General features: G+C 28.9%; 4 protein-coding genes and 1 long non-coding RNA gene across 16 annotated transcripts in view; 2 read left to right on the forward strand and 3 right to left on the reverse strand.

The window, feature by feature from the left end:
* Positions 1-6350, forward strand: part of LOC145192406 (DNA/RNA-binding protein KIN17-like) — a 47290-nt gene extending 40940 nt beyond the window's left edge. For both annotated transcript variants that reach the window (XM_090101335.1, XM_090101340.1), the window contains one exon: positions 5923-6350. In XM_090101335.1, coding sequence (XP_089957461.1) covers positions 5923-5991 — 69 coding nt within the window. In that variant the 3' untranslated portion in view covers positions 5992-6350. The remainder of the gene's footprint in view (positions 1-5922) is intronic.
* Positions 6351-6843: 493 nt separating this feature from the next.
* Positions 6844-7245, forward strand: LOC149894511 (uncharacterized). The gene is made up of 2 exons (XR_016444518.1): positions 6844-6977; positions 7132-7245. It is a non-coding gene; the product is annotated as an uncharacterized LOC149894511 (long non-coding RNA).
* Positions 7246-8031: 786 nt separating this feature from the next.
* Positions 8032-14979, reverse strand: LOC149894512 (uncharacterized). 7 transcript variants are annotated; one of them, XR_016444533.1, is made up of 15 exons: positions 12613-12894; positions 12349-12515; positions 12072-12233; positions 11603-11852; positions 11175-11342; positions 10840-11018; positions 10367-10523; positions 10151-10257; positions 9828-9975; positions 9009-9079; positions 8862-8895; positions 8713-8736; positions 8522-8592; positions 8249-8334; positions 8032-8155 (listed from the first exon to the last, which is right to left on the reverse strand). XR_016444533.1 is itself a non-coding variant. In XM_090065369.1 (13 exons), the coding sequence occupies exons 1-12, from the start codon at positions 12707-12709 to the stop codon at positions 8545-8547; spliced, it is 1578 nt and encodes a 525-aa protein (XP_089921495.1). In that variant the 5' UTR covers positions 12710-12895; the 3' UTR covers positions 8032-8155; positions 8522-8544. The 7 variants fall into 7 exon arrangements, 3 of the variants coding, with proteins under 3 accessions (XP_089921495.1, XP_089921491.1, XP_089921512.1); XR_016444526.1 differs by lacking the exon at positions 8862-8895 and having other exon boundaries at positions 12613-12895; XR_016444537.1 differs by lacking the exon at positions 9828-9975.
* LOC149894513 (uncharacterized) lies at positions 12884-15815 on the reverse strand. Its single transcript, XM_090065355.1, has 2 exons — positions 15483-15815; positions 12884-15206 (listed from the first exon to the last, which is right to left on the reverse strand). Exons 1-2 carry the CDS (start codon positions 15700-15702, stop codon positions 12961-12963), a joined length of 2466 nt encoding a protein of 821 aa, XP_089921481.1. The 5' UTR covers positions 15703-15815; the 3' UTR covers positions 12884-12960.
* Positions 15816-17291: 1476 nt separating this feature from the next.
* LOC145192630 (calcium/calmodulin-dependent protein kinase type 1-like) overlaps positions 17292-23013 on the reverse strand; it is a 38515-nt gene continuing 32793 nt past the window's right edge. For 3 of the 5 annotated variants that reach the window (XM_090086318.1, XM_090086326.1, XM_090086311.1), the window contains 9 exons: positions 22153-22291; positions 21573-21595; positions 20941-21041; positions 20794-20869; positions 18264-18353; positions 18156-18175; positions 17916-17994; positions 17681-17771; positions 17292-17521 (listed from right to left, as the gene is read on the reverse strand). In XM_090086318.1, coding sequence (XP_089942444.1) covers positions 17474-17521; positions 17681-17771; positions 17916-17994; positions 18156-18175; positions 18264-18353; positions 20794-20869; positions 20941-21041; positions 21573-21595; positions 22153-22291 — 667 coding nt within the window. In that variant the 3' untranslated portion in view covers positions 17292-17473. Of the gene's footprint in view, positions 17522-17680; positions 17772-17915; positions 18013-18101; positions 18176-18259; positions 18354-20793; positions 20870-20940; positions 21042-21572; positions 21596-22152; positions 22292-23013 lie in introns of all 5 variants that reach the window. The other 2 variants (XR_016452192.1, XR_016452196.1) reach the window with 2 other exon arrangements.

A 23013-nucleotide genomic window follows, 5' to 3' on the forward strand; every position in this document is an offset into this window, starting at 1 on the left:
GCATGGACTAAAATTTGCTGATTTGATGGAATAAGCAGTTAGAATAAAATGTTTCAACAATCATCTTATTCTGACTGCAATATCTTAAATTTTTATGATGACCACTACATGTACCCAAATTTGCTGATTTGATCGAAAAATCAGTTAGAGTAAAATGTTCCAACAATCGTCTTATCTGAATGCAATTCTGTAATCATTTAAACAAAAACGTATTTTTGGTCAAATGATTGCAGAATTATAGTTTTTCAATTGTAAAACAGAGTCTCTTGATTTCTGAACTTTTTTCAGAGAGTTTTATCTTCATTCATTTTCCATTTCAAAATCAATGGAAAAAATGTTAACATTTTTAAGTTTTCAATCAATTCTAAATAAAATTGAATTTGAACGTGAGACTTTAAAAAAAAGCTGAAAATTCAATCAAAATCATCGTGTTTCCAACAAGATTGTTAAACTTTTTTTTTTTCATTTAAATTTTTACCTAGAAAAATGTTTGTGTTAAAAAGTTTTTCTGTATAATAATAATAATGCATCGTATGATAAAAATCGTCAAGCAGAAGCATAAAAGGTATTAAAAAATCTTAGTGCAACGCATTTTATAACAGGAATTTTCTTTTACCTTTAGTTCAGTAGCGGTATATTTAGCTGAAGATTGCTTGTATGAAAATTAGGGTGTATCGAAAAACAACTTTTTTTGAATTTAAAATTGTAATAGAGCGGAAAAGTTGCATAATGCTATAAAAAGTAATTGTGCCAAAATTTTTTGTATACTTTTTATGTCTTCAGTTCGCGCTAGGGTTTTATTTTTCTTACAAAAACACGTTTCCTGACCTTTTTTATAAAATAAAAATAACAAATTCTATGCATATACTAGAGTTGTATTAGAGTTTAAACATTACACAATGATCAGGTTAGAAATGGTTACAATTTTTCAGAAAATATTTTAATGTCTTCAGTTGCCGCTAGAGGGCTGAGTTTTTAAGAAAAAACACTGCTTAATGAGTTTTTGGCAAACAAGCTCTGCAGTCCATAATGTACAATTAAAGTTATGTGGAAAATATTTTGGAAAAATGTTTAAAGTTTAGCTGTAATAAAGTTCAACTATCTGATTCGTTTGGATCTGTCTCAAACTGTCTTTTTGTGTTGAATAAAGGCATTTTTTGCGATGCAAGTCTTGCACGAATGAAGCCGTCTCTTTTAGCCAAACCGCAAACTTGATCTGAAGCTTCGGTTACAAGTTTAATGCATCTCTCTACTCCTTGAGTATGGCATGGAAAATGCTGCGCATCTGGAAGATAAACATTTGGTAACAATTCAATTAGATTTTCATCTGAAATGTGAGTGGTAATCGGAGGTTCATTTAGTTCACATTTTTTCGAATCAATTAGATCTACATAGTCTTTTGCTTTAAAATTGATTTCTGGTATAGAGAACTTTCGGACTTTGTTTGTTTTCATCGAACTTGCTTTCATTATCAGTTGTAATGCCAATTTCCTCTTATTTGGGCGAGTATCCGATATCATAGCAAGAAGCATGTTTTCTGGATGCGCAAAAAAACCATTCCTTTGTATAACTGGATCGATGATACTTTTTATTTCATTACTGGCATACCATATATTTGGCAGTAAACTTTAATAACAAACTCAACTATTTCTCTCAGCCTGTGTGACAGTTCGCTACATCCAACATAATACCTCAATATTCTGTTTGCAGTGGTCACCCACCTGGCATGGTTAAGTTTTCCAGGATTTCGGTTAGCCAAAGCGTTTGGACAATAACCTGTAGATATTGCTTTGCAATATCAGATCTAAGTCAGAACTAAGAGATTTTTTGTCTATTTTTGGCAATGTGACACTGACAGGAATGTAGTTGACTATTGGCAAGGTATTACACAATTTAATTTCTCTTCCGATTGGTCCAGACCATCCGTTAGGTCCTGATGTAGGTCCGTCATTCGCATGTATTTGACAGATAAACCAGTGAACAGGTCTTTTTAGTTCTAATTCGAACAAAGCAACAATACCATTAAGAAATCCGGTATTGACAGCTGCTCCGTCACAACTCATGGCAACTAACTTAGATGTATGAATGTTGTTTTGAGTTAAAAATGCTTTTATACTTGTCTTAATGCTGTATCCATGCCCTGATGCAGTCTCTACATACCCTAGATACTTTGAACCTGGTTCCTGTACTAAAACTACAGGTTCTTCTTTTATAGTTTTTCGTATATTTTTCTCCTTGTTTGTATCAATTACTGATGCTGTATCTTTTCTTCCATCAAAATACAAACCTTCTAACATTTGAATACTTTCATGGTATAAATGTTGCATTTTAAGTCTGTTTTTCTTTCGTTCTCTTTGAATCTTGTTTTTACCAATTACTTTAGATCTTCCAGCACAGCACACGCTATAAATGCAGCACCTCTGCTTGAAACACCTACTCTATCGCAGGCTTGTGCTAAGGATAGTAACGGTGATCTCATTTGTTCAGTTTTATATTTTCCGTTCCATTTTCGCTAGCGGCTTTCAGCTGTGTCTAAATAATCAGCTTCTGATTCTGAGTCAGTATTCCAAATCACAGTGTCATCAGAGTCAGAATCTTTAGATATAGAATAAAAACTTGAATTCTGAATGTGGCTTGATGATATTGCTTGAGCTTCAATACCTGTAATAGCTAAAGACTGTGTTGATGGGTTAGACAGTAAGGGGCTGTTTACTCTGTTTTTTCTTGCTTCTTTTCGCCGTAATCTTAAAGTACTTTGAATATCGAGTCTTTCCATATACATAATTCTCATAAATCTCTGATCGCTGAGGAAATCATGTTCTTTCTCTGGTACCTTCTTTACTTTTTCACAGATGCATTTAGAAAAATCAAGGCATTTGCATGCTGCAACGTCAAATAAAGTATTTTCTGCATGCTTTTGAAATGTTATTATTTTGGACTTTAACTTGTCTGTTTGTTTTGTTTTGTTAACGGACTTCATAATATTTCTATACTTTTGATTGTAATCAAGAAAGATTTTTACAATGCGTTTATGAGACACAGTAGGTATCGATGGTTTTCTCCACAAATTTTCTATTTTGTGCACCAAATTTTCCGATATTTCTTTCAAAGAAGGTTGTTTTCCACAACTCTCATTTTCTGTATTGGGAAAAGATAGCATGACATGTTTGTATGTTGGCAAGAAATTTTCACGTAAGTCTGCTGGTGAACCGAAGATAGGACGAGAAGACTTTTTTCTTGTTGTTACTGCAGCAGAAGACATTTTTGCCATTAAAATTTTCTTTGATTTCAATCTATTTTAGTAATAAACAGATGTAAATTAGAACTAATAAATTATAACATGTACTTTTTGCTCTTTATCTGAATATTTAATAAATAAATGTTTTGATTATAGACATAATTTGTGGTAAATAATGCTGATGGTGATGGAAATAAATGACGTAAACAGTGACAACAAGTGAAAGCATCAACAACATAGTTAAAATTACTTTGTTTTAAGTAAAAATTGTGTTTTTTCTTAAAAACTCAGCCCTCTAGCGGCAACTGAAAACATTAAAATATTTTCTGAAAAATTGTAACCATTTCTAACCTGATCATTGTGTAATGTTTAAACTCTAATACAACTCTAGTATATGCATAGAATTTGTTATTTTTATTTTATAAAAAAGGTCAGGAAACGTGTTTTTGTAAGAAAAATAAAACCCTAGCGCGAACTGAAGACATAAAAAGTATACAAAAAATTTTGGCACAATTACTTTTTATAGCATTATGCAACTTTTCCGCTCTATTACAATTTCAAATTCAAAAAAAGTTGTTTTTCGATACACCCTAATGAAAAATAAGGCCTGTTACACATTAGAAATTATAGTTATTACTTTGATAATTGTGATTGCATCTTTTAAATGTTGTTGATAAACCTGACTGCATCAAATTTTACCCAACTTCCGAGGATTGTTGGTGCTCCTTTATATTTGCATGTAAATTCGTTTATTCAGTCATTTATCTCTTCTTTGATAATAGCCTAATTAGGCTCAATCAGACAGATTTGCCTCTTTGATAATAGCCTAATTACGCTCAATCAGACAGATTTGGGGACTGTTGCCAGAATTAATGTTCTGGATCACAAAACCAATGTCTTTAAACAATTGCAGACTCTCACACACCTTTTATGGACAAAGTTTTATATGGGAAAAATTAGATCTGAAATTTCAGTGCTGAAACCACAACAAGATTACAGTTGAACATCTGACGTCTTTCTGTGAACGACAAAAAAAATTTCAATTTAATGCAGCTATGTAGAAAGTAATACTTGCAGTAGTTATAGCAACCTTTCTTCATTTACACCAGATAAAACATGCACCTGACTGTGAGATGTCGATATTTTACGAGTTGGCTACGATTACGCTGTTCCTCCAACTCAATTCACTATAGACTCTCTATTTTTTAATTTTATCAGAAAAAAGATTGACGATATCAGACTTATTCATACCAATTTACCATAAAGAAAAAATTTTGGTTGTAGTTTTCATACCGCTGTATCTGTTTCTTTATTATTTTTTATCACACTATTGTTTAAATATTCAAAATTAGAAAATAAACTTCATCTGTTCAGTTATAAACTAGATTATAAATTTTATAGCATACAACATGAACTATATATTATAACTATAAATATATTATACAATAAATAAAAAATAAGGAAAATTAATTTCTTTATTTGAAACTTATTTTACCTTGCAAACATTTTTAAATTTGCAAACAGAAAAAAAAAAAAAAAAAGGTCAATCGAAAAATTTTATCAATTAGAAATAAAATTAAGAAAAAAAACGAAAACAAATCCCGATCTACTAAAAATACTGAAGGATCCAGTCCCTGATTACTTAACTTATGATGCTTTCGATACAACTTCTTAGACCGATTAATCTTGATTAAAACACCCACATTTCTTCTCCGTGCCTCATATTGATATTTCATGCTAATATTTTGATACTTTTTATTAAATCTTTGATTTAATGACAGCTAAGATATTTTGATTCCTCGAGTGTTTTTGATGAATTTTTAAGTCTAAGATGACGTTTCGCGAACTCTCAAAGCGGGTTTTCTGGTTGTTTGCAGTAAAAAATGGCTTTTTTTTACTGCAAACAACCAAATAAATTGTAGCATAAAGTAATCCTTTAGTAATTGTTAATAATTAATTGTTTTAATAATTGTTTTAACAAAATAATTGTTTTATTGCATTTCACGTTTTTTTAAAACTACTTCTGCATTTAAGGCAACAGCTTCTGTCATCTCTCAGTTCTAGTTTTGAATCTTCCTGACCTTGATTTGTTATCGAGGGTTTCTCTAAAAGTTTTTACAAATATGTAGGTTTTGATATATTAAATTCAGTTCACGTTCGTTTCTTGTATGACTTCGTTAAATTGCTTAAATGATCATGTTTTTCACAGTGGAACTCCTTTTTTCTTTTGTAAAAGATATTTACAAAAAACTCACATTAAAGGTAAATATTTAACTCCTTTACCGAAGAGAATATAAATCTCTGAAAATTCAGCAAATTCTGATGAGTGGGAAAAAAGTTATCAGGAATATATCCAAATAAAAGCTTACATTCTTGATAAATTTTAAACTGTAATAATACTGTTTATAAACTTCTGATCGCTGCTGAAAAATTCTATAAGCATATTATACTATTATTATACTATAACTATATATAAAAATTTATTAGAGTATATTGCACAGTTAAGTAAAAAGTACTAAACGGGTGTCCTGGAAAAAGTACTAAACGGGTGTTTTATTTTACTGAAATAATATTAAGTTATTAAGAAAAAACTTTGTCGGAAGTTTTTTTTTAATTGTTGGCAACATGTTCGTTGCTGATAGTCAGCGTATATTGCTAGCACTTTGATTTTTTTTTTCTTTCAGGGAGCGTCGAAAGGAACTACCATTGAAGGTGTAAAATACGAAGATTTTTGTAAACTAGCAGCCGTATAGTGGATATTGGATGGGTGCGAAACATGATCAATTTATCTCGCATGACTTTAGAAAGGTTTTACTTATCAAGTCGTAAACGAAATTTTAAGATAAATCAGAAGGCTGAAAAATGGCGACCTAAATTTTTCAGTGAAACGCTGTTATCATGGCAACACAGTCATACAAAAAAAGTTCACTTTTACAACAGAGAATGTTTACTGTTTTATGCAAAAATATATTGATTTCTTGCTGCTCGTGCTTCAAACTTGATGAAATGCATATTTTTGTTAAAATTTCAAATTCATTTGCATGTTATCGAAAACTACTTTTAAACTATTTTGGAATTTTAGATGGAAAAATAAAAATAACTTACGTTTCAATTTTAACTCGTAGGGTAAAGGAAGGTATGTTCGTGATAAATTAACTAGATGTGTAATTACAAAGTCAATTTCAGTAATTTTACTTAATTACTTTAATTGTTTGATGTACATAGAGTAAAGTTACTAGAATCTATGCAGTTTTGGGATTTTAAGTCCTTTGATAAGTTTTTATAAAAGCTCAAAAGTCATTGAGAAAAGTTAGGTAATTTTGTGATATGATATTTAATTTCGTGATAGTGGTTAGGTAATTTCGTGAATACACAATAATATTTAAATTTTTCTTTATTAATTAAGTATAACATCTGGTATAATATAACAAAAAATATCAACACTTGTTTTGAATTCATAACTATTCAATCAGACTTTAAGTTCATAAAATATAAATATAGTCAGGCTTTTTTTTTTTTTACATCACTGTTGTAACTTTTTTTACAAACACCGCACTCCCAATCATCATCTTTTGAAGCATTTTTATTTTTTTTACTTTTTTTAGAACATACAGGAATAGAATCCTTTGAAGTTAATGGAATAGGTTGATCAGGAGGAGTCAGACACTTTGCACTTGAATCCCTTTTTGGCCTATTAGGGTTAGGTGTGGTTGGCTCTACAGATGGAATAGTTAACAATGTTTGTATAGCAGTATTACTGTGTGGTTGAATTTCTGTACTTTGAATCTCTCTGTTTGTCAATTGAGATGGAGCTATTGCTTCTGGAGGAATGGCATTTTTATTTAAAGGGCAAATGCCACTTTTTTTAAATGCATTTTCTATATTTTTTTTAGAAAAGCTTTTAATAAATGCTGGATTCAATATTGTATGAAAAGTTGTCCGATTTGGATAGGCTTTACTGCAAAAATATTTGCAGATTCGTATAGAGAAAGATATTATTATCATTTAACTATATAGTTATATCGTGCTTAAAACAATTTTTAATGTCATTATATTTAATAAAAGAAACATGATTAAAAATGTAAATTCATTTGAGGTGAAAACGTTAAGAAAATGTGTAACTGCGATAAGGAATCATAAGTTATAGGAAGTTAATAAAAAAACAAAAGTTTTACCATTAAATCAAGCATCTTTTCTAGTTTAATATTTAATAAAAATAATTTACTTACCTTAAAACACAAGTCTGGAAATAAAAATGTTGGACAAGTACTCCAAACAAATGTGCTGAACGCACGTTAAATAATGCTAAAGAATGTACAAACTGATACACTCTAAAAAAAAATCCGTTGAATACAACGAATTGGGTAACAGATCAATCCGTCGCTATTGCACCAACGGCTTTTCCGTTAGGTTAACGGATTAAAGTTTTAACGGATTGAAGTCCGTTGATATTTTTCCGACAAAACAATCCTTTTAAATAAAGGAGTTTTTACGTTAGTGCATACGTTATTGTAGGGAATAATCAGTTTAAATCATTCCATTATAATTAAAGATGAATTAAGCCACATAATATTGAAATTTGATAATAAAATAATCCTTACATTTTTTAATACATGGATTATTTCATAAAAATATTCTTAATACACATTGGTTCTTACCATTATAAATGTAATAATTACTATCTGATACAAGCAGTACTAATTATACAAACTAACATGGTTGGGAGAAATATAGTGCTCAATTTGTTAGCAAGCTTCAAAAACTCTTTAACTGGACATTGAAAACTAACCAAATATTTATAATAATGTAATTCAGTACACAAACTTTTAATTACAATCAAAATAGTTTTTTTAAAAATATATTTTTAAATATATTTCCATGTTTCACGCTTCAATTCCAGCAACGTGTTGTCAATTCCTAAAGGTAAATATAACATAAAATACAATAAAGAAAATATGGAACCTAAATGATATAAATAGTATGAAATGAAAATAAAATTTTACTAATTACCTTTAAGAAATATATTCATTGCTAATTCTTTATTTTTAAATTGATAATAGAAATTTTTTTATTTTATAAATTTCTGATACCATTTTCTAAAGATAAAGTTCAATGCAACAACTAAATAATATCTTTAACAAAAATGTGTAACAAAAGATAATCTTATCTGATAACTAAAAGGTTCTATAATTTCCACATACTTCAAAACCTGTCAGGAACAAAATAAAAAAAAGGTCTTAAACTTAAATAACGATAAATTAAAACAAAAATAAATAAGCTCACCAAAAGAGTTGCAAATAACAATATCAGAAGTTCAATTTGATACCACATCCCTCGTGTCTAAGTAGCAAATTCTAAACAAATATAAACAAGACATACATAAACTTAGTTGTACCTAACCTAAATAAATATCCCCATCAAAAGAAATGCAAATTACAATCTAATTTTTAATTTTACAACTAATTTAAACTTACAGCGTGATATTGCATGCCATGTGTCTAAAATAGCAAATTATAAGAATATAAACAAGCCATATAAATAAAATTGTGTAAATGACCATTTAGTTTATACTAAAACTGTGTAACTACAAAAAAGCTAGCAAATTAAACTTATTGCAACAAACCTTTTATCTACGATGTAAATGTGATTTAAAGATCCTGTAAACAAAAAATATTGTTAACAACTCATTTTTTAAAATATTTATCTGATGTAACTGACAAATTTATTTAAAAAAAAAAGTATAATAACAAGGAACAAATAACTGTAATACTTGAACATGATTAAACCATTGTAAGTTGATGTCCATGTAAGTCCTTAACTTGCTTAAACTACATATTAAAGCTAAAAACATATAAAATTATAATACAAATATAAAAAACACATCTATTTATTTTTTTATTGTTATATGATTATAGAAAAAACAATTCAAAACTTTATTATTTTTTATGCAATTAACTTAAATATGCTGACAGATAAAACTCTAACAAACAAGATTTTAAAAATAATTTATCAAAAGAATATCTTTCTCAATAAAACGAGCTGCGTGTCATCACACACTTATAAAACTATAACTATTATTATGGCCATTAATTTGTTAGTCATTGATTGACTTAGTTAACAGTGATAACAAGTTATTTTCCAGGTTAAAAATGAAGTGTAAAAGTTTTTAAAATATATAAATGTTTTGTCATCTAAAAATTTATTAAAATTATTGATGATTTTGTAAGACCTTTTTCCTATAGCCATATGGACAAGAATAAAAATAATATTAAATCTCAAATATCTGGAAAATCAAGATAGTTAGAGTAAAGCTATAAAATACAAACAAATTTACACTCTAAAAAACATTTTCAAAAAATATTGTTTTTCAAGACACCTAAATATTATAGGTCATGGGATGTGTTAAAAAAAAATTAGCCACATGACTATGTGGTATATTTTATTAAATTAGCCAGCAGTTCAATAACACATTTAGGCTTTTTTCCATAGTCAAGATCATAATAAGCTTGAATAAACTGCCAAAAATAATTGGAAATCGGATTGTATTGAATGTTAAAACACCAGTAAAGTTTGAGCATTCGATCTATACCTTCCATTATAGATTGGCCCGCATTGATTATTTTTTTTTCGTATGCAATTTTTATTGATAAAATTTTTTCGCCTTCTTGTCCTTGTATTAACAGTACAGGATATGGGTTATCAAGATTTTCTGCAAAATATGAGATTGCATCACCTACCTAAATAATAAAATACTATTTTTAATCCTCAACAATAAAATTTATTGTTGAGGATTTAACACCTCACTGCCGTTTCTCTTCTCTCAAAAAATCAGGTATCTGGTGGTTGTTCTTCTTAATTACATTGCATAAAAATTTTTTAGGCAAAAATTTCTTTTATAGAGATGATACTTACATTGCATATCATGATGTGTTCCATTATCTCAGGAGCAGATTTCCTTTGCTTTCCTCCTTGTCGCAGTAAATAGCATAACATTTTGCATGCATTGTACACTCTCCAATCTAGGTAATAAATAATTATTTTTTCATAAAAGTTTTTTTAAAGCATACCATTTTCAACGGTATGCTTAAAAAAATTTTTATGATAAAATTTGAAATACAAAGAGTATACCAATGTTGCTCTGGTTAGGTGCATTGACTAGATTTGTCAGATAAAGAACTTTCATTTGTCCACAATACTGAAACAGTGGCTGAACGATTTTAGTCAAAAACGTATCCATTACATTCAGCTTACATAAAGGATATTTGGTTGAAAATTCCATATCAATCTAAAAAAGTCAATATTATTTCAAAAAAACTTATCAAATACAAAATGGTTTTTGAAAAAAAAAGCAAGGTGTTATAAAATTTGACAGAGTGTATTCTATTCAATTGATGTCCAAAAGTTTATAATCGAATATAATACAAATCTAATCGTATAGTATAGTAGTATAAGCAAAAGTTATTTCTAAAACTAGACACTGAAAGTGTTACAAGTAAAAAAAACATTTCATGTTATTGTTAAAGATATGTCACACATAAAAAAATAAAAAGTATGTTTAAACATAAAATTTCAAATATATAAAAGCAAATACAGAATATTACCAGTTTGGGAATTAAGGCAAATTTGGGATAATTTGTTATAATAGTAGACAAGATTGGTTTCTCATCTGCAATCCATGTCTGTCGCAAACAAAAGGTAGATTGCGTACATTGTTTTATTTCCTCAACTCTCGACAAGGCAAGATATCTTAGTTTCTCAACATCTTCAATGTTTGAAACACCTTTATAAAAGTGACAGTTTATTTAAAATTTTTCACCATTATATAATATTTTGCAAATGAAATTAAAATTAAATCACAATCTAGAAAAACCACTGCACTGGATTCTATTATTGAAGATTTAGTATACATGTTCATAAACTTAAAATGAAAATAAACCTCCACAAATCATACAATCTGCCAAGTCACGAGGACACCCTTCTTTCAATTGTTTTGAGCACGAGGCTCCTTCTGTTTGTTCTGTAAATGACCCCAAAACAGTAGAATCAGGTATTTTGATTTTATCTGCTTCCCCTTTTTTTGACCATGAATGCTTTTTAGCTGAAGCTAAATGAACATCGTAAATACTTTCTTAATTATTACCATTATAAGAGGTAAATGCATGAATTAAGAACAATTTTATTTATAATTTGTAGTGCCACTTTACTATGAGCTGATTCCTCCATGAAAGTTGGGTGGGGGTAGAAGTTCCTTTAAATATTTGTAATACAACTTTAAATGTTTCATGATGACATTAAAATGAGAAACACAATTGAAAAATAGAAGCCAGTGTTTTTATAATAATACAAATGTTATAAAATACTCACGTAACAATTTTCTCCTAGCATTTTCCAGAGCCCTGTCAAGATACCCATGATAACTTACAGGATCATAAAAAAGGGTGCTTGGCAATCCAAGTGTTTCGCCTAGCAATACTGCAACATTACTTTTTTGAAATTTGTTTGGATAGTTTCCATAAAGACAAACCATTTTGTGCACAACCACTCTAACAATATGTTGTCTTGCATTGCAATTGACATTGAAATTATTTATTTCACTCATATATTGTAAGGTATTCTTTTAACAAAGATAAGGAAATTTTTTTTATTAGGAAAAACATAATAAATTATAGTAAATGTAAAGCAGTAAAATAAAAATAATAAATGCACTACTAATGCAGTTTTTTTTTTCCTGTAATTTAAACAATTACTGTTGACAATACCTATAATTTATAGGACATAGTAGACAATTAATGAAACTTCATAATTTTAAAAATATATTCCGCTACATACTCACCGGATGTTGTGCTAGGTAAGCTTTTAACGTTTTTGAACAAGAAAATGTGTCATCCTGCTTAAGGCTCAACGAGGTTTGATCATTAAACACAAATGCTTTATTGGCATCAACAAAATCATCTTTTATACTTGCAGAACTGCAAACTTCAGGTGTACACGCAATCTGTGTAATGTGGTATTAATATCTTTTTTATACAAAAATAAATTTAAAAATATATAAATGGATTTAAATCATTAAAAACATGTAAATTTTGAATACTTTAAAATAATTTGCTTACCAAGTTATTAGGTACCCATTTCTCATCATTGACAAGCACTGTAATATTTGTGCCACTATCAGAAAAATGTTTCAGAACTTCATAGTCAAAATCATCAATTTCTGTTCCATCACTTTGAAATGCAAATCTTAAATCATTTCCAGACAACAAACCAAATTTACTGGCAACTAAAATAGCAAATGACTACAAGTTTTACAAACTCTCCGTAAAAAAAATTTAAAACAAAACATAAAATGCTATCTATTTATCTAATAATTATTTCACCTTTAGTAACGAAGTCTTCATCTTTCTTCAGCAGAATTAACTTTTTTTTTGATTGATCAACAGACCATATTTTCAAAATTAGAGACATTCTATACATATCATTCAACAATGATATAAATCAAAACAAAAATCATAAATTGTTTTCAAAATTACTTTATATAAACATAACAAGTATTATAAAGCAGTATTTGCTTAAAAAAACAACACCTTCATGTAATAAATATTAAAAAATGAGAAAAAGAGTATTTGTTAAAATGTACAACTCTGTAAGTAATCAAAAATTTAAAGTTATTCTCAATAAGTAATGAATTTAACTATTGACAAAATCATAACTGCTAACAATAACAATTAAAAAATTCTATAGCGTATGCCGACAAACATTTGATCATTTAAGTTAGTAATGTTATAAGGGTGATAATCTTTACAATCATCTGCATTGATAACAATATTTTTAAACAAATTTTCATTTCTTTTTACCACATAAGCATGAAAATGCTCATTGAAATTAACTGTTTCTAGTGGATTCAACACCAAAAAAGTTTTAGGTTTAATATGAACAATGCAGAGCAACTCTCCTAATTGTGGATAACTTTCAACAACATCATGACATAAAATGCAACCTAATTTGATTTCATATGATCCAAAAGTAATTGAATGAGCAACATAAACCTCATCAAATATATTTAAATTCAATGATTCACATATCGTGTTTCCAATTTCTACCTGCAAATTTCCAACAATAACCTTATCACATTTACCAAGCTGCTTATTATCTGAATACAATGACCTACTAAATAAGCAATTAGCAAGTTTCAATTGGTATCGATGCATGACTGAGTAACAGATGTTTTTAAAGTTACGTATAACTGAAGAAAGTTCTTTAGCAAAACGATGTTTTGCCTCAAATCGCATACACCAATATCTACTTAATGGCCCAAACTTAGCCATACACTCTGGGTAATGCAGCATAAAGTGATGCTTTGGGATTAAACTGTTTTCTGGGTAAACTGATTTAAAGTAGTAATGATGCTCTTCGATTAAAAATTCAAGTTGAGTAATAAGACCATCTGTTATTTCAGGAGCAAAAATAATATCCAAACATCCTAATAATAGAACCAAAAGTTTCCAGTGGGGTTCTTCATCTGGAATATATTTGCCTATCATGAGAGGCAAATTCCGTATCAAGCACCATGATTCAGCAGCTTCAATACGTAAATTCTGAAGATTTATTTCTGGTGGTTTGCTATTTTTGTCTGCCAAGGAGTAATTAAAATTATTTATTGCATTATTTATATCTACAAGGGAAATAATTTTTTTGTCTGTAAGAGTCCGTAACACAAGACATATTTCTAACGGCACTACTCCTTCCAACAAATCATGCATACAATCTACAGCACTTTGTTCTATACAGTGAAACCAGTTAAGACAGTTTAAAGAACAACCATGTTTTATGCCAGTTTTGGAAGGATCATAATCAGTTGATTGAGACTCAACTACACACAGATTGTAATCAGCTATTGTTCGTTTTTCAAAAACTATTGACCTATAGGTTTCTTGCAATTCAGATTGAGTACATTTACAAAAACGACAAAAATAGGTGGCACGAAAACTTTCCATAAAACCAAATAAGGAATGTGCTCCTAAATTATCTGCAGAAAAAATGACAATTATTGCATGAATAGTTATTTTCTTTCCATTTACTATAACTTGAACCCCTTGCTCACTTTCTAATTCTTGGAGCTGACATAAAACATTTTTCAAAATGTTATCATATGAATAGCTTGTAATATTGGCATCTAAAGCATACCATATTCCAATCAAATAAATGCTGTCTGTCTTGGACTGATACTCTGGCAAAACATTTCTAACTTGCATGTATAAAGCCTCAAGTTTATGAACAATTGTATGACTTCCTAACACATTAGTTACTTCAAATGCATCAACAAAAAAATGAAGTAAAAATGTTTTTGGATATTTTTGGAGAAAAGGATGACTGTGAAATCTTCGTGTGTCAAAGAAATCTCTAATTCTTGTTGGAATTGAACTAGGACGGTACATTGGAAAAATAATTTTTTCGGATGCAGACTCCATTATCTTTGCAAGAAGCTGATCAATTGGAACAAAATAACATTTATCTTCTACAATTACAGATTGCATTGATTTTAAACCAGCTGAAAATCTTTGTTCTAATCGCATGCCAAGAGGTATTTCTATCGGTTTTATAAAAAAACCATTGTCCACTAACCACTTTTCCCTTTTATGAATTGTATCAATGTTATTTGTTATATTACAAATGTTTTGCATTTTTATTAAAGCTTCATTGATACTTGTATTATCCTGTGTTAAACTTAACTGGATTATCAGATCTTTAAGCAATTGTGAACCAAAAAATGATATGTCATTTACAACTCCAATTATATTTTCCATTATCATTTGTGAGTTACTTAAAGTAATGTTACCTTTTGCAGATAATTCTGAAAAAAATTTCATAATTGAAACTTCCAAGTTAATGGATGTGGTTTGTTCTACATCCTCAATAATGTCATCTGTGTTAATCCTTTGGCTTTCAATTGTTATTTCTTCATCAGTGATATCTAAAAAAAAATTACAGAAAACAATTTATATAAAAGAAAAAATTTATATATATATATATATAATTGTATGTATATATATATATATATATATATATATATATATATATATATATATATATATATATATATATATATATATATATATATATATATATATAATATATGTAACATACATACATACATACATACATACATACATACATACATACATACATACATACATACATACATACATACATACATACATACGATTGAACAAAATAAAAAGAAACTAACTAGTGGTAGTTGAACTTGCAGCTTTGATCTCATCAGGAATTGTTGAATGCTGGGTTTCATAATGTTTTCTTAACTTTATGAAACTTAGGAAAACTCTACTGCATTTATCAAAAGTGCATTTGACTTCTGAACCTCTCGAAGTCAATCCATGTAAATTTCGAAAATGAGAAAAAAGGACATGTAATGAAGAAAAATACAATCTACAGAGGAAGCACTTCATAATTTCTTTCGGTAACCTTTTTAAAAAAAAATTTTTTTTTTTTCAACGTATTTTATTATTTAATCCGTTGAATTAATGGAATTTCGAAGATTACGTAATTTGTTAACTTTACTCCGTTAATTTTGTTGTTTTTGGAAACGAATTACTTCGTTAAGTTAACGGAGACACGCAGTCCGTTACTTTTTCTAACGGATTGTTTTTAGAGTGTAGTAAACAATTGACGTATCACACGCACCCAACGACTATTTGTGAATCGACAGTAGTACCCCGGGGTACCATTTGACGCAATTTCGATGTTTTTGACTAATAGGTATGTTCGCTACAAATGCCGAGCGAAATATCACGAAATTACATATATCACGAACATACCTTCCTTTACCCTATCTTGCTGCCAGTTAAATTCTCACAGATTATACCCATTTTTTAATACTGTTTTTAGCGTATACCGACAAAAAGATATGGCATTTGGTTCATACGATAATATCTATCGTATGAACCAAATGCCATATCTTTTTTGATTCTAATATAGGAATATAATACCACAATTTATATTAACTTAGGTTTAATAAATTTATTACAGCTAATACTTATGTTATCTCTATTAAAATATCCGAACACAAAAACTGTGTAGGATTTAGTCTTGTTATGACTAAAATGATGTAGTTATATATCATGTAGTTATATTATCATGTAGTTATATTATGCAGTTATATTATTATGTAGTTGCATATTAGTCTTAACAAGACTAAATCTCTACTGATATATAACTACATCATTTTCAAGTTCATTTGTTTCATTCACTTTTAATTGCTTTACCAAATACGAGGTATTTTGTCCTGCATAATTTGCTACAAATACCTTTTTTTTGTCCCGTATAACTTATTTTTGCATAAATTAAAAAAAAGTGTAAACTATTTTTTGGATATTGTTCGTAACTATTAATTCAGGAAAAGACAAATGCGCCTTTTTTTTGCCAATTTCTTCATTCCAGAACAAGTTCAGATTTTTTAGATCCAAAATGGCGGATTTTTTTTCAAAGTATTCAGTGAAATTGCATATAAACTTAAAAGTAAAAAGTTTTTTTACAAAACAGATTTCGTGCAATTCAGTAAAACAATAAAATGTTTAATAGAGTACCCATATGTCAGACTTTTATCAGGAGAAAAAAAAAACGAGTTTGAAAGTTTTATGGACGTTTTCACTGGTTGCATCCAAAAAGAATTGTTCTATTATTCATGTTTACACTTAACCGTCGGTTATAAGCTTTTGAACTTTTGAACTACACCATAGCAGCTTAAATACCAGTAAAGGTAACAAAAAAAGAAGTAACGTTGGTGGTAGTAAAAATGACTCACTAAAGTCGTTGGTAGTAACTATGACCCACAAACATTAGCAATAGCACAACAAGTAAAAAATCATTAAAAAGCGAGTCCTTCCCGATGTAATGGCCTCCCCGAGAAAATTTTCTTTCCACCGTCTGGCAGCTTGGCTACTAGCTTCTTTGCAAAATATAGATTCTAAATCAATAAACAATCCGAAAACAAAATTGACAAGAGGCGCGAGTTCACGATGGCAACCAAGTCAAAGTAACTAGGGTGATTATTTTAATTGTATAAAACTGCGTATTTACACAGTACTAACATACAACTATTAGTACAAAGTAATAACCAATTTAAACTCTTCATTAAGATTTAAATCATAAGTTCATTGTTTAACTTTTGACAATTTTCGGATTCTTCGTTTGTTCTCGATTTACTCGTCAGTTTGTTCTTCAAACATTTTGCATTTGTCTGATTGCTGTCGCTGCGTTTATTGCTTGCTGAAAAATAGAGATTTTAAATGATAGAGTTCTTTTTAAATAAAATTTAAAAAACTCTTATATTGGTGTGCAAATGCGGATGGTTGATATGCAAATGTCGGTATGCAAGTATGCGATGAGAAATGGGGGGAGGTTTACTTTGCAATTAATTGTTTTCACCTTCCATTTTGATTTTGCATTGAAATGTTTTTTAAGCTGAGAAGAAACTGTTTTATGAATATTTTTCTGTCCATCGAACTTTTCGATTATCCTAAAAAGTAAATAGTGCAAATTCCAATTTTAAATTTAACTTTTGAGATGAAAGGTTTTATATAGTTACACAACAACGAAACAATCACAATTTCAGATTTTAAGAAAATTAGTTTTTTATTGTTATAAATAATTTATTTATCACCATTTGTGAGAAAGAGCTTGCACGCAGGTCAACCGTTTTTGAGGGTTCAACTCCATTAAACTGGAAACAAATGCTTTGCCTAAAAATCCATTTTTAACTTTTAATATAACTAATACAATAAATCAATTTCTACTTTTATTTTTTACTAACACTGAAAATTCTGAATATTAGATATAAGCTTCATACTTCTGTGGAAAAGGTCGTCTGAAACGCCGCTATTTTTTTAATAGTTAAACTCACCACAATCAGATATTTCATTCCTAAATAAATAAACGTACTATTTGGATCTCAATTTTGAAGCATATATTGGGACCTTAACAGATGTTTATATCTTTTTATCCTACTCACCAGAATGCTTCATCAAATTCATAATCGGCTTCTACTATTTTGGAGTAAAGCTGCTGATCAGTATCACTGAATGGAGGATAACCACAGAGGCTACAAGAAAAGAAACTTCTTGTGTCTACAAAAACGAAATTGCTTAGAGTATCAATTTTTGCGTGAATAAGTAAACTAAAAAAAGATTTTGCAAAGTCGAGAAATTATTTTCTTTGCGGACTTAATAGATGTTATTTTCACAAAACAACTTGCATGAGTATGTTAAACCGCATTAGCTTCATGCTTATTTATTTCGTTCAATTCCGTTTTTTGTTCGATTCTGTATGCTTAAATTGTTTGAACTTTAACATTTTAAAATTTACTTTTACTATATAATTTATAAGATTTACTCTGCAACCAATCACAAAAATTAGAGATGGGAAAGAACCCAAACTTCACAAATCCAATCACTGAAACTAAGGTTTCCTGCTTTCAGAACGAATGAATTTTCGGCTGTTCACCATATCTGAAGATATATCTCTTTTTCTCAGAGAATCATTTTCATTTTCCATCCATTTGTTGTAAATATATCATTAATACATTATGATGAATCTGACTTTAATCAGAGTTGGAAGCATTTTTACTAACTTTCAAATGTTTTCTGCAAAAACTAAGTATTGGGGTTTAAACTAACTTCAACAAAGTTATTCTTCAAATAAACTATTTGTTACAAAGGCCTTACAGTATAAACAATGAAACACTTAACGTGTGAAGTCGTCCATGTTTTGTGGAAATGAAACCGTTCAAATATGAGCAAGGCTACACAGAAATACTGTACCGTTCATATAACAGTTTAAAGTTATCCAAACTTTAGCGCTACTCTAACAAAATAATTTTTACTGACAAACAATTCTACTGCAAACATACCGCTGCAAAGTATGTGACAATACAGCACAAAGACTTTATCAATTTCAAAATGTTGCTATATGTATCATACATATAGCAACATTTTGAAATTGATAAAGTAAGAAACAGTAATCTGGTAACTTTTCATTATAAAACGGGTGTTGACAGCTTTAATGATTAAAGCATATACAAACAAAAACCAACTACATATGCAGGAACCCAAAATCTTCATCTACTTTATATTATCAACCTTTCAGATTTAAATTTGAAAGAGAATCAATTAATTTAACACCTATTGAAGTAACCACTGTGAAAGATGAGTTCTCTGACATCTTTCACAGTGGTTATAGAAACTTGTGTTGAGTTATGAATTATGGCAAACATGATAGATATCAAAGTCCATACTGCCTCATTAAATGTAACCATTTCCAGACTATGATGTGGTTTATGTGGATGTTCACCAAAAGAAGAGCATTGAGAAAGTCATGAAACTTCCTTATTCATCGACGGACTGCAATACGGATAATCTACACTTCTACATGGATAAGGTTTCTTAAGGGTCTTACTCATATTTCATACAAGTTACTTATTCAAAAATGGCAAGCAAGAGGAGACAACAAAAGGTAAGCAACAATAAAAATTAATTAAAAATAAAACTTGTTGTTGACAACCGAAACGTGGAAAATGAGGAACATCAAATAACGGTAATACTGCTCAACGAACCTTTGTAAATGAAGATGAATCCGCCGAAATTACAAAAATAAACAAAGAACTAATAATAAAGTTGTACACATGATCTTTATTTGTATATCGAGTGAAATACAATAAGTTTCACTTTCTCTAGAAACCGCCTCTGCTTCTGTTTGTGCGAGTGGTAATACATGCCTCAAAGTCTTCACACGATCTTAATTCATGAAGCAGAATTAAAGTTCTTTTTAGTAATATTTTTTTTTTTTTTTTACCAAAAGGTCTCTTTTAGTGAAAAGTTAAGAAGTTCGAAATTTTAAAATTCAATTTTAAATGTTATAGGGAATATCATTTGCATTTTAAAAATGAAGACAAATGAAGTGTAAATTTGATTTAGTTAATTCATCCTATAAATTTATTGATCAGAAAATACCTTTCTGATGTTGTTGAACTTTTTAATACAATTATAAGGTAAAACCAATTCTTGATTTTTTAACTTATTTTTTAATATGAATTTACTTTTTACATAGATTTTAAGGTTTCACCAATAAATATTTTAGATATCTATTTTTTTATGTTGCTAAATAGTTATTTTCTATGGCGCTTGATATTAATATATTTCAAATTCATTCTGAAACAATAATGTTTGACTCGATGCCATCAAGTCAAAACATTAAGCGGAAAAGAAAACAAACTTTGACATTTCTAGTTCAGTTTGGGTTCCTTGCAATAACATCTCGATTCGGTTCAGATTATTAAGATTTTTTTACTTCTAGTTCGGTTCGTTATTTTTTTTTAAATGTTGGTTCTAAATCGGTTTGCTCCAAATGGGTTTGGATTCTTTCCCATCTAACAAGAATGCGTTCGGTAAAAATTGATACCCTTAGATATCACATTAAAGAAATGTCCAAAAAATAAATGCGAGTTGCAACAGTAAAAAACCAACAGTAAATAAAACGTCACTTACGGAATGTAAGTAACTATTCCAACAGACCAACAATCTACTGGGCAACCGTAACTTTTTCGTAATAAAACTTCTGGTGCTAAAAACAACATGAGAAGTAATGACCAGTAGTTAAATTTAAAAATTTGTACTGCTCAGAAAATATTTTACCCACGTATCCAGGTGTACCACAAGCTGTTTCTTGAATTTCATTATCCTCTATTTTTGCAAGCCCAAAATCAGTGAGCATTATTTTTGAGTCTTCTTCTTTGCTATTTTTTATTCAAATATATATATATATATATATATATATATATATATATATATATATATATATATATATATATATATATATATATATATAATTATATTAAGTGTACATATTTATATTTGAAGAAAATTTACAGATTTAAAAACAAAAAAAATTCAGAAAGATCTATAGATACTAAAACAACAAGAGTACAAACTTCTTCTGATAAATAAAATAAAATAAATAAAACTATAAAAAGTTAATTGCAAATATTTCTTTATAATTTTTTAATAAATGCTCTTTAGTTTTTTAACAAGAGTTGTTTTTTTTTAGGCTTTAAACCAAATTACATTTAAACATTTACTTTTTAATGAATTTTCTAAGCTTCTTAATTGAATTATAAGATCTGAAACTTTACTTTGTTAATCCGACTGCAATTTTCACTTTCAAGAGCTTAAACTTTTAAAATGATTAGAATATAAAAGTTATAAATGGATATAAAAAATTTCATCTTTTTTTTAATGAGAAAGGTGTAAAAATGTAATTGACTTACTCATAGTACAGTAAATTTTCAGGCTGAAAAAAAAAAACAAAAAAAAATATAAAAAGATTGTTTTTAAATAAGCTAAAACTTTAGGAACTATTATGCCAAAATGCTTAGGAAAAAAACAAGCTCTTAAAGTATAGTTTTTAATCTATAAGACAATTAATTTTATTACATTTGAATTCATATATTTATGTAAAATTTGTATATTGATATCTAGTTAAAGGTTATCTGGTCTATGAATCACATAACCTTTAAGAATCTGGAGCTTGTAGTTGGAAGGATGCAGCTCAATATTTTACTCCTATTCACTTAACATTTTATAATCCTTAAAACAAAAAGTTTTACATAAATTCATTTACAATGTAAAAAGAGAATTACAGAATTGGATTTTTAAAACTTCATTTCTCAATATTTTAGTTTTACTATTTATATGATATTTAGTTGCTATTATAAATAAAAATATAGCGGTTAAAGCAAATAATCCAAATATATATTTTGTTCATGTATTTTATATAGGTAATTTATTATATGCACCGTTTCAATAAAATATTTTTATGACCTAATGAGTAAGTTTTACTCCAGTTACCTTTATATCTCTGTGCATTATCTTTTTTTCATGTAGATAATGGACAGCTTCTAAAATCTGTTTTACAAGATGGGAGGCATCGGCCTCAGTGTAGTTTCCTCTTTCAACAATTCTATCAAATAATTCTCCACCTGTTACCCTAAAGAAAAAGTAGAGGTAGCCAGTGGTGTAACCAGAATTTTTCAGCTCATGGACGAACGAGAGTTCATTTTTATACACACAGTCCTATGACTGTATTTCCACTTTAATTTTATTCATAATCTTTAATTCTGTAGTTTCGCATAAAAAAGATCGTTTTTTAGTTGTGCGTAAACGCCGATGTATCTTTGTAAAATTCAACACAATTTATATACAAGTTAATTCCCTAGGTATTCACACATATCTTTTCACACATACAATTATTTACAAGTAGGCATTCCCTAGGCATTCACACATATCTTTTCACAAATACAATTATTTACAAGTAATGCTATAAGGCATTCACACATCTTTTCACACATACAATTATTCACAAGTAACGCTATAATTACATATCTTTTACGCACACAATTATTCACAAGTAACGCTATAATTACACTCCCCCTTGGTCATAACGACCACTTCACCTCACGGACTATATCGCTCAGGTGCCATCCTTTTTCGGGTGCTTCTTCGCAACATTGGCGTCTGGTTTGTCTCGTCTTAGGTAACACAACGCACAGTTCTTCATCATCTTCTAGATCCTCATTCGACTTGTTATCAACTCTGACGGGTCTTAGGTCGCGTATGTGCCGGGATACTTTGTCCACTTCTACCGTTTGCTCCGAAATGATTCCTGTAATTCTCCCAATTTTGTATTGAGAGTCACATCGGTTGTCCGGG

Source organism: Hydra viridissima, unplaced genomic scaffold (genome assembly GCF_058129835.1).
Source record: "Hydra viridissima isolate aposymbiotic clone 2 unplaced genomic scaffold, HvirCarnegie_v1 scaffold_1, whole genome shotgun sequence".
Lineage (NCBI taxonomy): Eukaryota > Metazoa > Cnidaria > Hydrozoa > Anthoathecata > Hydridae > Hydra > Hydra viridissima.